We start from the raw sequence: 15,392 nt of genomic DNA on the forward strand, positions 1-15,392 counted from the left end.
TCCCCATTCCAATCCTTAGCCAAAAATTAACCTCCAGTTCATAATTTTCAAAATCGCAAAATCATCCTACAAGCAATCCGTCTATCTTTTATTTAAGTCTTCCTCTTGGTCTTCTACGAATAGGAGTTGCATTAAATACTGTAAGAACTGTTCTCTTGTCATGAGGTATTTGATGCAAATTTTAGTACTATTCAGTATTTTATACATACAGTGGAACCCTGATTGTACGTATTCCGTACGACTAGTGATACAAAATCCACTGAGTGGGAAAATGTAAAATCGTGGACTGGGGAAAAATCAATTGTTAATTGTTTTAACAATATAAAAAAGCATATTGTTAAAAAATTGACATTTTCCCCATGGACTAGTAGAAGAAATCCATAACCTTTACTTATTTTTTGTTTTTATATACAGGTTCACTTATAGCATGTTCTGTAAGAGCATTATTTACAAATTTGCTTCTTGGCCTGCATTTGCAAATAAAAGTTGTCTTAAATTTTTTTATTGTTTTAAAACAAAGACAGCAAAATAGAACATACAAAATACCACAACAGCTTCAAACAGCTAAATAAAAAATATTTATGTGGCTACAGTACTCAATGACTCGTCAATGACTAAAACAAAACGTGTTGAAGAAATATCCTTCAACAACAGGGAGCAAAAATAAGGAGCTAATATAAACACAACATAATGAACTATTTTTGAGTTCCCCGAATTGATGTTTTGGATACATTAAACTCTGTGAACATGAAATAAAATAATATACTTGGAGCATCTTTAAAGGTTTTACATGATAAAAGAAACATTTTTACTTCCCATAAAACTACTGCAGTAAGCACATCTTCCTTCAGAACATAATTTCTTATGCTAGGGCTTTTGGTGCTTTTTTTCCTGTATATCAGATACTTGGGAAGAAATACTGGTGCTTTTGTTTGATTTGGGATCAAACAATACCAGCACAGAAAGCTATTTATTTCTGTTATCAACTATTGCCCAATGTTTTTTACTCATCACATATCTTGGATTTGAGATTAAACAATACCTGCACAGAAAGCTATTTATTTCTGTTATCAAATATTGCCCAATGCTTTTAACTCATCACATATCTTGTCATCCCCTGTTGCTCAAGCAAAATGTCCTTTGATATAGATTACAAGACTACAAAGGGCTCGGTACGAATTCATAGTAACAGGTTCAATCCATTCAGACTACTGTGGATTCAGTTGTCCAACTGACCAGACTATTCTGCATGTCATTTCTCTTAACATTTTACAACCACTAACTAACACATGCTTCACAAGCCACAACCTGCACCAAATGAAACACTAAACAATAACAACGTTACAAGCAACAAAAATTCCTCTCACCAGCAGCTCTCTTAAAATCGCGCAAAAATCTCTCCCAGTGCAATTCCCTTCTGTGACTTCGATAACCCCAATACAGCTATCATAGTACACCTAAAAACTGATCATACTGCTCCTTGATTCAAGTTAAATTCAGAAGTCTAGACTGAAAAGCATGGCTACATGGAGAAGCTTTTCCACATTGGCTACTTATCACTCTTCTGATTTTCATGAGCTGATGTGAACAGGCATGTCTCCTTGAATGATTTTCCAGGTCATTTCTTCTATTTTCCAGGTTTAAAGTTCAAATTTGCAAAATTCCCAGATTTTTTGAGGACAAAATGAATTTCCTAACAATTCCAGGTTTTTTCGGAGCATACAAATCCTGCACATGATTTGACTTTCTGCAAACAGCAGGACATCTATCTACAAAGCATGTTAAGGATGTCCTCTATTACTCAAAAACTGACTAAATTTGGCAACTTTTCTTAAAATTTCATCACCCTCTAAGGCCTCATGTTTCAATAACAGGGACACATGAGCAAATATTGTGTGTGTCAAGAAACACCTTTTACAGTACTCTTTAGATTTATACTTATTTAAATGTTCCTATTATTACACTATCGCATGGTTTCCTGATGAGAACTAGCACAAGTTGCAATACAATTAAAATTAAAAGAGCTTTACAAATTTTTTTTTTTTAATGAAAACAAAATAAGTTTTTTAATGCACTACAATGACTATCATACAGAACACTTATATCACAATAAATAATAACTTAAAGTGCAAACTATAAGATAATCATTTCACAGAAAGAAATATCAATTAAATAAACTACAGACAACTCTCTTTAGAACAACCTCTCATTATTGCGATCTTTCCATCATAGGGATGGATAAATGAAGCCTCATTTGATGTTCTATAGATGCAATGCTATTTTAACGTCAATAAATGTTCAAAATGAATCACTCATTCTAAATAATGTCCAAAATTAAGTTTCAACTTATTTTGTAATTTTCAAAACTATCTATTCAAAAACTAATATTTATTCAACTTTATGTGTAGTACTTAAAATACACCACCAGCTCAGTTGATATGAAATTATTTATCATTTTATAAGTTTCTGAATTCTTTTTTAAAAAACAGCATAACTTGTAAAAGTTATTTCATATTTTAAATATGACTAATAAAATATGCAATTTTTCATATATTTACGCTATAAAAATCTCTTGTTACAGAGACCTATGTTGTTTGGAAGACTGGAAATTGTTATAAAGGAATTTTGTTTAAGAAGCAACATATTATCATTGCATAAAACTGAAACACCTACATTTGTACTAATATAAATATATTATTAAAATTTTTTAGCACAATACTTCAATACTTTTTTATTTAATCTTTGCATATGAAACTTACTAAGTTTTGATTCTGACTGTACACCATTTTTCTTCCTTAAGATTGGAGTCAATTGATGAACATCATATGGTAGCTCAACAGGCAGACCAGCTGCTTTTTGAACTTCAGACAAAGTATGCTCTAACAATATAACCTATTGAACAATTTTTAAATGAGTTCTACACTGAGAGACTTAAATATTAGTAGACAAAATAGTTTTGAAAGATAGGGTTTCTTTTTAACATTGGATTGCCTTTTTTTGTCATGCAACAAGATAATTTTTTTTAGTTTGAATTTTTCATCACACAGTTAAACTTGATTGCATATAACAGTGCCAATTAGCAAAAACCTTCCTTATTTTAGCAATACATAGAAATTAATTTTAAATCAATCATGGACATAAAAATTTCGGAAAGCAAATTTTCCTATTTTACATTAAATAACACAAGTTTATGAAGAGCGTTACATTCCTCCACAAAAAAACCCTACATTAAAAACATATTAAAAAAACATAACTGAATTTAATAAGAGTTGATTTTAGTAAGTTTCAGGAAGAAGTAAGGAACAAAAAATTTTTTTTTTTTTTTTTTAAAAAACAACACCCTTTTTTTTTTTTTTTTTTGGTTTTAACCCATTTTCTTATGTTTGGTTTAAACACTATTTGTAAGAACTTTTTTTTTTTTTTTGGAAAGCTATGAAGACTTAATGAATTACTTGTTAATAAATGTTTAATATTCACATTTGTACCTAATTTCTTGTTGATTAGTTAAATAATTAAGAGTGAAATCTGATCATTTTTTTTCCTTATAAGTAGATCTTTCTACAGGGAAAAAAAAAATTGCTAAGAAATCTATAACAACTGAAAAAATACTACACGTAAATGGACCATAACAGAAATAAGTAATCAAAGAAATAATTTACTGTGAGGGTTGAGACATGATTAATTATAAATAACCAAGTACAAAGTCTTGTGAACAAATTTAATCATAATTATAGCTATCTAAGAAAAATAAATAAATAAAAGTAAATGTAAAATCATATATTCTTAAGCATAAAAAGTATTTCGCATTATCTACAATTGATTCGAAAGTCTGATGTACATTACACAACTTTAAAAATTAAATGATTAACACATATTTTGCTTAAAGATTTAAAAAAAGAGATCAAGTAATAATAATGTATCTAATGTATCAATAAGAACAGTTATACAAGCAAGGGAAACCAGGTTTTAAGAAAATCATTAGGTTTTTCATTACAGACTTTATTTCTCCAGGTTTAATGCATTTAGGAATACAATTTTATATATATATATATATATATTTAAAAAATATCATTTTAATTAAAAGCTTCTAATAAAAAGACAAGTTTTGAAATCCTTAATTAACCTTTAAAATTTCTTATGTATTCCTTTCTTCTCTGTCAGTACAAATAAAGAAAATATTCTTTTTACACATTTCAATAATAAAGACTTAATCATAAAAATTAATGTTTATTGATTCTTCCACCTTTTATACAAGGGACTTCTTTGGTGTCATTATATTGGGGTCAAAAAATTTCTTTGAAAATTTAGCCTTACATTTTATTACCAGAGCACAGTTTTTTTGTTGTCAAAATTTTATGCATCTTTTTTTTTTTTTTTACTGTATCATTTAGGAGGATACCAAAAAATGTGAGGGTATTATAGTCATTTTATGCCTACTCTAAGTGCTCTTAGACTTCTTTAGTTATTATTTTTCTCTCGTAATTCAAATATTCTGCAGAGTTAAGATTAATATAAACTAGGGATTGCTTCAATGATTTCTCTTTATAAATCTTAAGTAATCGAGTAAATTAGGTTGTAAAATTAAGTTTTGGCTTGAATATTCTTTTTTGAAATGTAAGAAAAATGGAAGAAAAATAAACAAAGACAACAAACTACTTGGATTTTTCTTCATGTAGTTTTAGAAAAACTTAGTTGATCTGCCTTGCATATTTATTTACCTAATAGAAAAGTTGCATTGATTAGAAATGTTGCACTGACTAAAAAAAAAGAAAGAAAAAAAAATAAAAGAAAAGAAGAAAAAAGAAAAAAAAACATTTTTGCAAACTTGAATTGGTCAAAATACAAATTTATTAATAGGTAAATTACCTGTAATGCTTCACTAGTTACTTTGCATTAGTTGGATTTTACATTTTACAAAAAAAATAAAAATTTAATAATATGAGAAAATTATGGTGAAAATACATACTCGGTCTTTGAGAATTTTTACTAATGCATTGTATTCTTGATCTTTCTCCTGAATCTGTTGCAAACGAAAATCCTCTTGCTGGATGTAGTCTTTCTCTCTGAAATATGTTATACTTCAGCAAGGATTTAAAATATTGCATAACATTAACAACCAGCAATTAGTTTAAAATAACTGGGTTGAATACAGATGTAAAACTTGGGACTAACAGCTCATTGAAATGACTGGGAATTTTGCAGATGAAATCTTTAAATTATATTTATCATAGAGCCACTTTTAAGGAAAACAATGTGTTGTGAAGAAAGAATTAACACTTACTAGACATAAATTGTGTAAATTATGCAACTTAAATTTAAACGCTTGATTCGTGAAACATTTTCAATAACTTCATGTGATGCAAGGACTTCTTAGTGAAATCTTGCACATCCAAGACAAGATACTTTTGTTTTGAAGACAAGTAAAAGGAGGATTAACATAGACTAAATTCTACACTTATATCTCACAATACAGAAAGAAAATAAAAAATAAATAACTAGTTAATAAATAAACACCTTTTTTGAAATTCTTTAATTATTTTCTTTGCCTTGCTATATTTACGCTCCAAATCATGAAGTTGCTGCTGAGCTCTACCAACTTTAAATTTGTATTCTTCAATTTGTTGTTTTGCAGCTTGCATCCCTAACTCCTTTTCATTTACTTGATGTTGCAAGCTATCTATTTTTTTCAGCATTTTCTGACGCTCAGATTCCATTTTTTCAATGCTTTGTAACTAAAATGTAAACAAAATAAAACAAATTACAAATCAATAAAACTTCTGCTTGCACACAGACAAAAACTCTGTTAGTAGTCATTTAATGAAACTTATTTTAGTTCTATCAAAGAAGCTCAGGAACACTAGAAGACTACAAGACATACAGGACTACAAGAAATTTTTAAAAGTTTTGAATGACAAATATTTTTAAATAGATTATAACATGTTTTAAAAATGAATTACATATATTAGATTGAATATTTATTTACCTATTTTAGCAATTCTAAAATGCTAATTATACAGTGAAAACACTTCACGCCTGCAAAGTCGAACAGTATCATGTCAGAACAACATGTAAATTTCTTGACTGAATTTGTTTTGGTCTAAATAACATTATGTTTGCATAAAAGTAACCAAAATGTTCTATCATCAAACATTATTATGCAACTTTTTTTTATCTCTTTCAGCAGAGCAAGCAGACTTTTTTTTTTTTCGCCAAAATCAGATGTCATCATGCAATTGTTTGATCATGTTTTACACATAAACCACAACACATAATTGTGAAGGCAAAGAACCATATATATCTATTCATGAAATATTGAAAAAAATTCCATCATTCTAGGCTTCCATAGCTTAAGACTTACTTTCTATAAGTGTTACACACCAAAACATTTCACTTTAAACATGAAGAACCGTCTGAGTAACAACATTAGACAACTTTATTGTACAAAACAATAAAATTACCTGCTCAAAAAACTGAAAATATTTATTTAAATTACCTTCTCTTTGGCTTGTTGTAAGTCTGCTTCAGCTAGAGCACTGCGATATTGCACCTAAAATTGTGTAAATCATAAATTTAAAATTAATAGTCTCAATTCTTTGAAATAATTATGATGAATATGTTAGTAAAATAATAGTAATAATAATGAGCTACAAACACTACCTGAAATTTAAAACCTGGACTTTGATAGTAATAATTGAAAAACAAGAATAATAACATAAAAATATAGCATATTTTACTTTTACTGTTTTTACATACATATATATGTAGTATAAAAATTAAAAATATATATTCAGTCGATCCCGACTTACGCGAAGGATGCGTTCTAAGACTCCTCGCGTAAGTCGAAATTTCGTGTTGTGGAAAAGTGTTGTGTACATGATTTTTTTATTAACATACCCAATCATTGTAGACATTTTTAAACACCTGTTAAACTGCTTTAGACCATTTTTTAACTATATATTACAGTTTCTAACATAAAGAGCTGAATTTTTACTGTATTTAAAAAAAAGCTGCATTATTCAACATAAAATACTGTTATGATGCACAAAATGAATGATCAATGGGAGAGAGAGACATAAAAATAAAAAGTATGGTACGTACAACAGGTAGTAATAATAAAACACTGCACTGTAAGAGTACTATACATTAGATACAATAAGTTACATTTATAACTTAAAAATTGAAGATGATAATTTATACTGCGCAATCTGATGGCCATTCTAATATATTTTTAAATACAGTAGCTTCACATTTACTTTTATAACATTCACATCTATGGTAACACCCCTCTTTCAGGGTCTCTATAATATACAATACAAGAACAGATTCCAATTTCATATTGTTTGCATTTTGCTTAAACACTTTTCTGCGAGCTTCATATTAAAACTAAGGCCTGGACTTATACGGATTGCCTTCCCTTGACTTTTAATTAGATTCACTCATTCCTAATTGTCGTGCTACTTTTGACCCACTTTCTAGTTGTTAAAGAGTATCATCTTCAAACTTTAGAAGAAACAGCATGCCTAGGTGCCACAATATTTCATCACCTTTCATATTTAGAATAAATAAATGAAATATATGAGGAGTGATGATATATAAACACTAAACACTAATAAAGCTGTGTTTATAGTGCGGTGTGGGAACTTGCACAGTCAGTGATGCTGAAAGGATGAAAGTACAATATCGAAGTCAATGTTTAGTAGTCAATAACAAAGCCGAAACTTAGCATCACCATTCCTTTCCAAACATTTTCGTGTTGAAAGCAAGAAATTTGATTTAGATCTAAAATTTGTTGCTCCTGAAAAACTCGCCTTATAGCCATTTTGCGTAAGTCGGATCCCGTTATAGCGGAAGTCGACTGTATATATGTGTATATATATATATACACAGTCCAGTCACATTAATGTGACCACCACGTACTTTCCACGTCAGAGTTAAATAACTAATCACAGAAGGCAGGTGGCAGCACAGTGCAGTTGAGCGTATATAAAGGGTGTCTGAGGGCTTCGGAAAACATTTCAATCGTTGGCGTAATGAAGAAACGAAGCGATTTATCTGACGTTCAAAAGGACATGATCATTGGCTTTCGGGCCAAGGCTGGAAGCATTTCCGAAAAGGCTGAGTTTGTGAACTGTTCGTGTGCCGCCGTGGTAAAAGTGTACCGTGCATGGCAAAATGGGACTGTCCAAAATTAGCGAGGAGGCAAATGTGGTGCACTACGGGCCATAGATGACAGAGGCGAACGACGGTTGCGGAGATGCGTTCGGGCAGGTAGACGGGCTACCGTTGAGCAACTGACCACCAAAATGAACCAAGGGGCTACCAAAAGTGTCTCCCAAACTACTATTCAGCGAACATTGCTGCGTCTGGGCCTCCGAAGCAGACGCCTGGTTCGTGCACCTATGCTGACTGCTGTTCATCGACGACGAAGGCTAGAATTTGCACGCCAGTACAGTACAGCGCGTTTTATGCTCCATCGGACAGATGGACGTTGGCGTATAAGGCGTGAAACCTCTGAAAGGAACCACCCTGCAACCATTGCCGGAACGGTCCAAGCTGGAGGCGGGAGCATTATGGTCTGGGGAATGTTTTCCTGGCATTCTCTGGGTTCACTGATCATTGTGGAAGGCATGATGGATCAATAGAAGTACGCATCTGTCCTTGCAGACCATGTCCACCCCTACATGCGCATTGTTTTTCCTCAGGATGATGGCATCCTCCAGCAGGACAATGCGAGGTGCCATACAGCTGCCAGTGTACATGCGTGGTTCAAAGAGCACCAGGATGAGTTTACCGTCCTCCCCTGGCCAGCAAACTTACCTGACTTAAACCCAATCGAGCATCTGTGGGATCATCTCGATCGAGTTGTTCGCGCCATGGATCCTCAACCGCGTAATCTAGCGCAGCTGGCCACGGCATTAGAGTCGGCACAGCTCAACATCCCAGAGAACACCTTCAGGACCTAAGTGACTCTCTTCCTGCACGTCTCGCAGCAGTCCGCTCTGCGAAAGGTGGTTATTCTGGCTTTTGACAGAAGGTCACATTAATGTGACTGGACTGTGCATATATATATATATATATATACACAGGGTGCAGCAAGTATTTGAGAACAAATTGATGTCCATAGAAAAATGGAACAAATTAAGGAAAAAAAGCATTTATTACAAATTAGTTTTCTCTCAAGTGTCAGATACATAAAGGATGACACATTCATAAAACCCACCATCAGCGCGACAATGACAGCTTCTATACGCTGTCCAAACTGACTGCAGCAATATTGAGATGAGTCTTCGAAATTTTTGTCATTGTTTTCAAAATAACAGCTTTGAGAGCTGCAACAGTGCTGTGGGAACAACTATTGGAGTCCCTCTCAACTACGCCCAACACATTGTAGTCCATTGGATCGAGATCTGGGGAATAAAATGATAGGCATGACAAAACAGTGAAAATTTTTGCATAACCAATCTTGAGTTATTTGGCTGTATGGAATAGTGTTGAGTTTTGAGGGGCTTGACAACTCTATCTAATACCTCTGTGTAAGCAACGGCATAAAACCTGGCACCTTGACAAAAAAAAAGAAAAAATGAGGAAGCATCAGTGTCTTTCATCACACCAAGAACCATCCTGATGCTGGAATTTGGTATGCATAACCGCTGGTACCTCATTTACACAGAGCATTTACACAGTCAACAATCTTTTTTTTTGCGGTTCACCTTTTGGTCCTGAACAAAGTTCTTCTCATCCAAAAAAAAACCAGAGCACTTCTGGCTCCTCGGGATGTTTGAGATTGTTCAGAATGCTCTTGGCTCTAGTTAAGTGGCTAACCTTGGTCCTGTAGGACATGAATTGTCCTCTCCGCATAGCGTATGATTTGTAACGGAGGTCCTCGTGAACCACAGGTCGGATAGTAGCCTCATCGACCTGCTGCTTGTTAGCGAGTGTCCGTCTCGCTTTGCAAAGTTCCTCATTGATAGCAGCTTAGACCAGCTGATTAATTCTGGTGTTCTGACACTGTCAGAACGTTGACAATGTCAATGCCCTTGTGAAACTGCTACCACATCAACCTTTGCTGCTCTCAACTCTCTACGAACTTTGTAAACAAATGATTGGGCGACCTTCAAGAATAAAGACATTTCTTTATCGGTCTGCCCTGAAACCAAGGAGACAACAAAAGCATGCCTCTTCATTTCCTGAGTAAGAATAAGGTCTGCAATATCTATCTCCAACGAAAAAATCTATGTTTCTGTAAAACACAGAAAAATGTGGCTCCTATAATGAGTGTCCTCAAATAGCTACCACACCCTGTGTATATATATATTATATGTATATACACAGCCAAGCCTGCTTAATGGAATAGTCAATTTTCCACAAAAACTTATTCTAATAAGCGGGATATTCCATTAAACAGGATTAAAATAACAGACAATAACGGTCTGGTACATAGAAAATCTACTGGTTAAAAGCATTGGCATTAAGCAGGATATTCTTTTAACCAATATTCTAATAAGCAGGCTTGGCTGTATATATACATATATACTGCCGTGTGCAGGTAAATGGCAGTAACTGCACATTTTTCAGTTTTCATTTTTTTTGCATTTTTCTCATCTATTGTACATTATCTTTATTTTACAAGCTCTCTTGGTTTCCGTTGAAAAAAAGGCACGAAAAAGACTTCTAATTCCAACATTTCCCTATTGTTAGCATTAAATCCAAAAACGCTTTTCTTCAAATATCTGGAAAAATTATTTTTGCAGTTACTGCCATTTACCAGCACACGGCAGTATACAGTTGGCTATCTGTTTAACGACACTCTATTTAATGATTTTCTCTATTTAAAGACAACTTTTCACTGTCCTGGATGTTCCACTGTAGTTTTAAAAGCATTATATTTAAGGATGCATTCTACTTAAGGATGATTTTTTGTGAGCCTTGAAAGTTGTTAAACAGATATTCAACTGTGTATATATATATATATATATATATATATATATATATATATATATATATATATATATATATTATTGTTAATATTATGGTTACTATTTGTAGCTAAAGTAATTGACACATGTTTTACCTCTTTTAATTTTGTTCTAAGTGTTTCAACATCAGTGTCAGGAGAAAGAGAGCCGCTACTACCACTAGTCAAATCAAACACTTCAACAGTGGGAGCATCTTCCCCCTCTTCTGGTGTAGACCCTTGAGAAAGATGTGAACTGTCACCACTTTGATCTTCTTCTCTCTGTGAATAAGAAAATCAAACACATGAGAACCTTTTTTTGAGTAACATTTAGTGTTTTTTTATTCACCATCCTAGGAATACAAGTAAATAGTTTTATCATCAGAAGTAGCTGATGACTTAAAACATAATTGATAGCAAAACCTATTGAGTAAATTATTTATTTTAACAGATTATGTAATCCTATAAAAGCAACATCATACTTTTTATAACGCTGAATAATAAAGTTTAAAATGTAAGTTTATCATTACTTGCCTGGTAACTACACATTTTCAGTTGCTCTTTATCAGCTTGAATTGACTGTGAGATTAACTGTGCTATTTCACTATTTTCAGCATTATTTTCACGTCCTATCAGAAACCTAAAACAAAATCAAATATAATGAAATAAACAAAAGCGATGTTTGAATCAGGTATTCATCGAATTATCCAATATCTAGCCCATTCTACTGATTTTTAACTAACCAGTATCTTATCAAACCACTGCAAAAAAATCTGGATATCTGGCACATCATGGAATATATCCCATAGCAATGCGGGGAGGAAATTTTTCAACCTTATATTTACCGAAAAATTTTCAATCAAAAAATTCAATTTGCAGTAAATTTTTTGTATGATGTAATAAAATGTTCCATGTTTTCATTCATTAATATCAGCTTAGAACCAAAAAAATATTGATCGCAATTCCTACAATGTGCCAGACATTTAAAATATATGGCTTGACTTACTTTTTTTAAAATTGCTTTGTTTGTAAAGCACTTTCAAATTTAAATAATGAAGAGATAAGCGTTTGTTGGGGGTAAAAGGTAACCGAATTTCAATGTCTTAACATTAGATCTTTCACTTCCTTCTGGATTAATTGAGATACAAAATATTGTGCATTGTGTGAAACATTGTGAGCTTCACTCTCTGAGAGTAACTGGGTAAGAAGAGTTTGATTTCATAAGAGTTTGTTAGCGACTGACATGGCGAGTGGCAACCGTGAGTCTTGACCTTTACGAAGAGACTAAATGGAAGGGTTTAAAACAGTGGGACGGTCATTTTTATTTTGGGAACCTCTTTTAGCAATACTTGAAGAACATTCCAAGAAAGGTGATAATGGAGAAACATGTGATAACACCCAAAGGAAAAAACGTTATTCTGGGTTGTTTTATCGGTAAGCAGACTTATCTGTTCAAAAGTAAGCAGGGGTATAAGCTTTATTCTGTACACAAAAAGATTCAATACACGGCAGGGTTGGTAAAAAAAACGGTTTTTTTCAAAAAAAGCCAAAAAAAAAACGTTTTTTTTTTTGGTTTAAACCAGGTTCTTTTGGTTTAAACTGGGTTTTTTTTTCGGTTTAAATACTATTTGCAAGAAAAACAATTAATTTTCGGAAGGTAATTAAGGTTCCATGTAATTAACAGTTATTCAATAGTCACATTATACCTAATTTCATGATTAATTAAAGAGATAAGAACAAAATCTTGTAACTAAATTAAATAATTAAAATAGCTTTCTGCAGGGAAATATTGATTGAAATGTTTGACTTGATTAACATATTAGTATGCATGTATATATAGACCCTTTATGATACGAAATACTTCAAGAAGTGGTTGCAATGCGGGTTAAGATAAAATATAATAAAGATCCAAGAAAAAAACTTTATAAAACCAACATAATATGAATAATTATCAAATAAAGGTACAAGTTATATTTTTAAGCATAATCTTTTCAAAAGAACAATTTTCATATTTTTTCTTTCTGATCTTACATAATGCTGATTTTTATATACACAATGTCGCAAATATTGAAGTAAAGCAAAATGTACAACAGTACATGATTGAACAATCAAAAAATCGATAGCTGTTGTACTGACAAGTTTTAAAAGAAAGTGCTGCTCTATATTCGACTCTGTTCTTATTTTGGAAAGACTTGGAAAAGATATCGACTATCGCTAAAACAAAGAACCAAATGAAAAATACAAAAATTGGTGTAACATGGCATAAATTACAGCTTATTTACTGGCATACATGTTGAATCCAGCATTGAAGTTTAAAAAATATTAAATGCAAACTCTTTAGAACAAATAAATGTGTAGCAAATTCTATTTCAAGAAATTCTTTTTGCCAAAAACGTTATATCTTCTGCAACAGTGACTGAGTGGTGGAAAAGCCAGGAAAAAGAATTTGAAAATTGCAATTCAACTGTCTGCAACCAGATTAGGTCTTTTTTTCTACCAGAATAAGACATTCTTTTTAAAATAATATGAGTAAGTAACTTTTGTAAACTGCACAGGTTAGCTAAGGCAAAGCAAATACCAAAATCCCAATTCCAATGAACAAAAGGGGGGGGGACTAAGAATTATCTGCACCCAATAGTCATAAAGTAGCATAGGTGTATAGCCAATCAAAATCTTTTGAGCACACACAATCCAAAAAAAAAACACCAATGGAGAGTGTAGTTTATATGTGAAGATTTATATATTTCTCAATCAATTTTTACACATACATTTGCATTTTGTTCTGGGAATTTAAATATTTGTCTTTTAATCTTCCAACATTATAATATAAGGAACTATTATGTATCATAATATGAAGTATAAACTTTTTTTTTAAAATTTGATTCAAAAAATGTTATTTGTGTTCACCTGCAGAACAAATCTTAATTTTTAGGTGCAAACAATTAAGTTAGACTGTTGATTACCTTACAAGTCAAAGTTAAAATTCCAGGAAAGTGCAAATAAATGGGCAAATATGTCACACCCCTGCAACAGGAGTGAGCAATATAATGGATTGCATCTACAATACAAGATTCAATCCTTAGTAAATCTTAACTAATCATGCAAATTAAGCATAATGATGGAAGTTGACTGAAATCTGCTTTATGGCACATACAGTGGCTCCCAAAAGTCTTCGTACACCTTGAAATTTTGAAGTTAAACCAAAATAACGCAAAACTGAATTCGAATATGAAGTCCAATTTTTTTTTCACATCATTCCTATGTTATTCTGAATGAAACCCAGTAGTTTTTTCAAAATATTGCCACATTTTATTTTTGAAATTTGTCAAAAAACGAAGAGACAGAGAAAAGATACGCCACAAAAGTCATCGTACACTGAAATATTTTCGAATAAATTCATAATTAACATTATCATATATGGTTTTTTTATTATTTTTGCATTGTAATGATACTATAAAGTCATTTGCCTTTCATTTTTTGTGTATTTATTCCCTAATATTCTGCTTATTATTTTTAAATGGCAGGTATGCGTAGAAAACAACAAACACGATTCGAAATTTGATTTTTTTCCTTTCACAGTAGCCGTAAATTGGTTTGAAATGTCTCTAAATTGGTTAATTTATACCGTTCTATAGTGAAGTGCTTGAAAAAATGCTTTAAAGACAAGAATCGGATCGAAAACAAGGTAAGAAAAGGTCAACTGGCAAAGTTAACAAAGCGTGATCGGAGGTTTACAGCTAAAAAAAACATGAAAAATACACATTTCAGAACTGAAAAAGTTTCTGCAGAATTGAATGAAACATTTTACGTTTATTTTTTACCTAAAATTATTCGCCAAGGTTTCTGATTAGCTGGATTACATGGGACCTCTTCCCGCAGAAATTTTCTTGTTCGTGCGAAAAACAGTAAGCTTGCGCTTTCCGCCTTAAAATCAATGATAAATAAGCTCAAAACGTTTTGGAACATCGTCTTACTTATAGATGAAAATAAATTCAACATTTTGGGTTAAATTGTTGTATAATTGTAAATGGAAGAAAAAAATGATGAATTGAATCTTAAGAACATAGTTGGATCAGTTAATCAGGACGGTGAAGGTGTTCTTGTGTGAGGGTGCATCTCAGCATCAGGACTTGGAAATGTGGAATTTTTCGGTGAAATAATGAATTATGCTGTTCATTTAAATATTTTAAAAAACAATTTTAAATTATTAGCCCAAAATTTGGTAATCGGAAACAACTTTGTTTTTTATCAAGATAATGATAAGAAGCACACGTTCGCGTTTGTTGCCTTAAAATTTGTCCTTTAGCTTAGAAATATGTCCTCAATCGCCAGATTTAAACTTAATGGAACATATTTGGAGATATTTGGTGGCTAGATTTCGAAAATACACCATTGAAACGAAAAGCGAACTAGAAACAGTAAGACTAGTAGTGCGACT

General features: G+C 32.0%; 1 protein-coding gene across 1 annotated transcript in view; it reads right to left on the minus strand.

Moving 5' to 3' along the window:
• LOC129231050 (neurabin-1-like) overlaps positions 1 to 15,392 on the minus strand; it is an 84,780-nt gene that overhangs the window by 16,549 nt on the left and 52,839 nt on the right. Inside the window, exons 9-14 of the mRNA XM_054865298.1 lie at positions 11,489 to 11,594; positions 11,072 to 11,236; positions 6,494 to 6,547; positions 5,515 to 5,732; positions 4,967 to 5,063; positions 2,760 to 2,892 (exon numbers count right to left, since the gene is read on the minus strand). Of these exons, the coding sequence (XP_054721273.1) occupies positions 2,760 to 2,892; positions 4,967 to 5,063; positions 5,515 to 5,732; positions 6,494 to 6,547; positions 11,072 to 11,236; positions 11,489 to 11,594 (773 nt within the window). The remainder of the gene's footprint in view (positions 1 to 2,759; positions 2,893 to 4,966; positions 5,064 to 5,514; positions 5,733 to 6,493; positions 6,548 to 11,071; positions 11,237 to 11,488; positions 11,595 to 15,392) is intronic.

The sequence above is a fragment of the Uloborus diversus genome, chromosome 10, assembly GCF_026930045.1.
Source record: "Uloborus diversus isolate 005 chromosome 10, Udiv.v.3.1, whole genome shotgun sequence".
NCBI lineage: Eukaryota > Metazoa > Arthropoda > Arachnida > Araneae > Uloboridae > Uloborus > Uloborus diversus.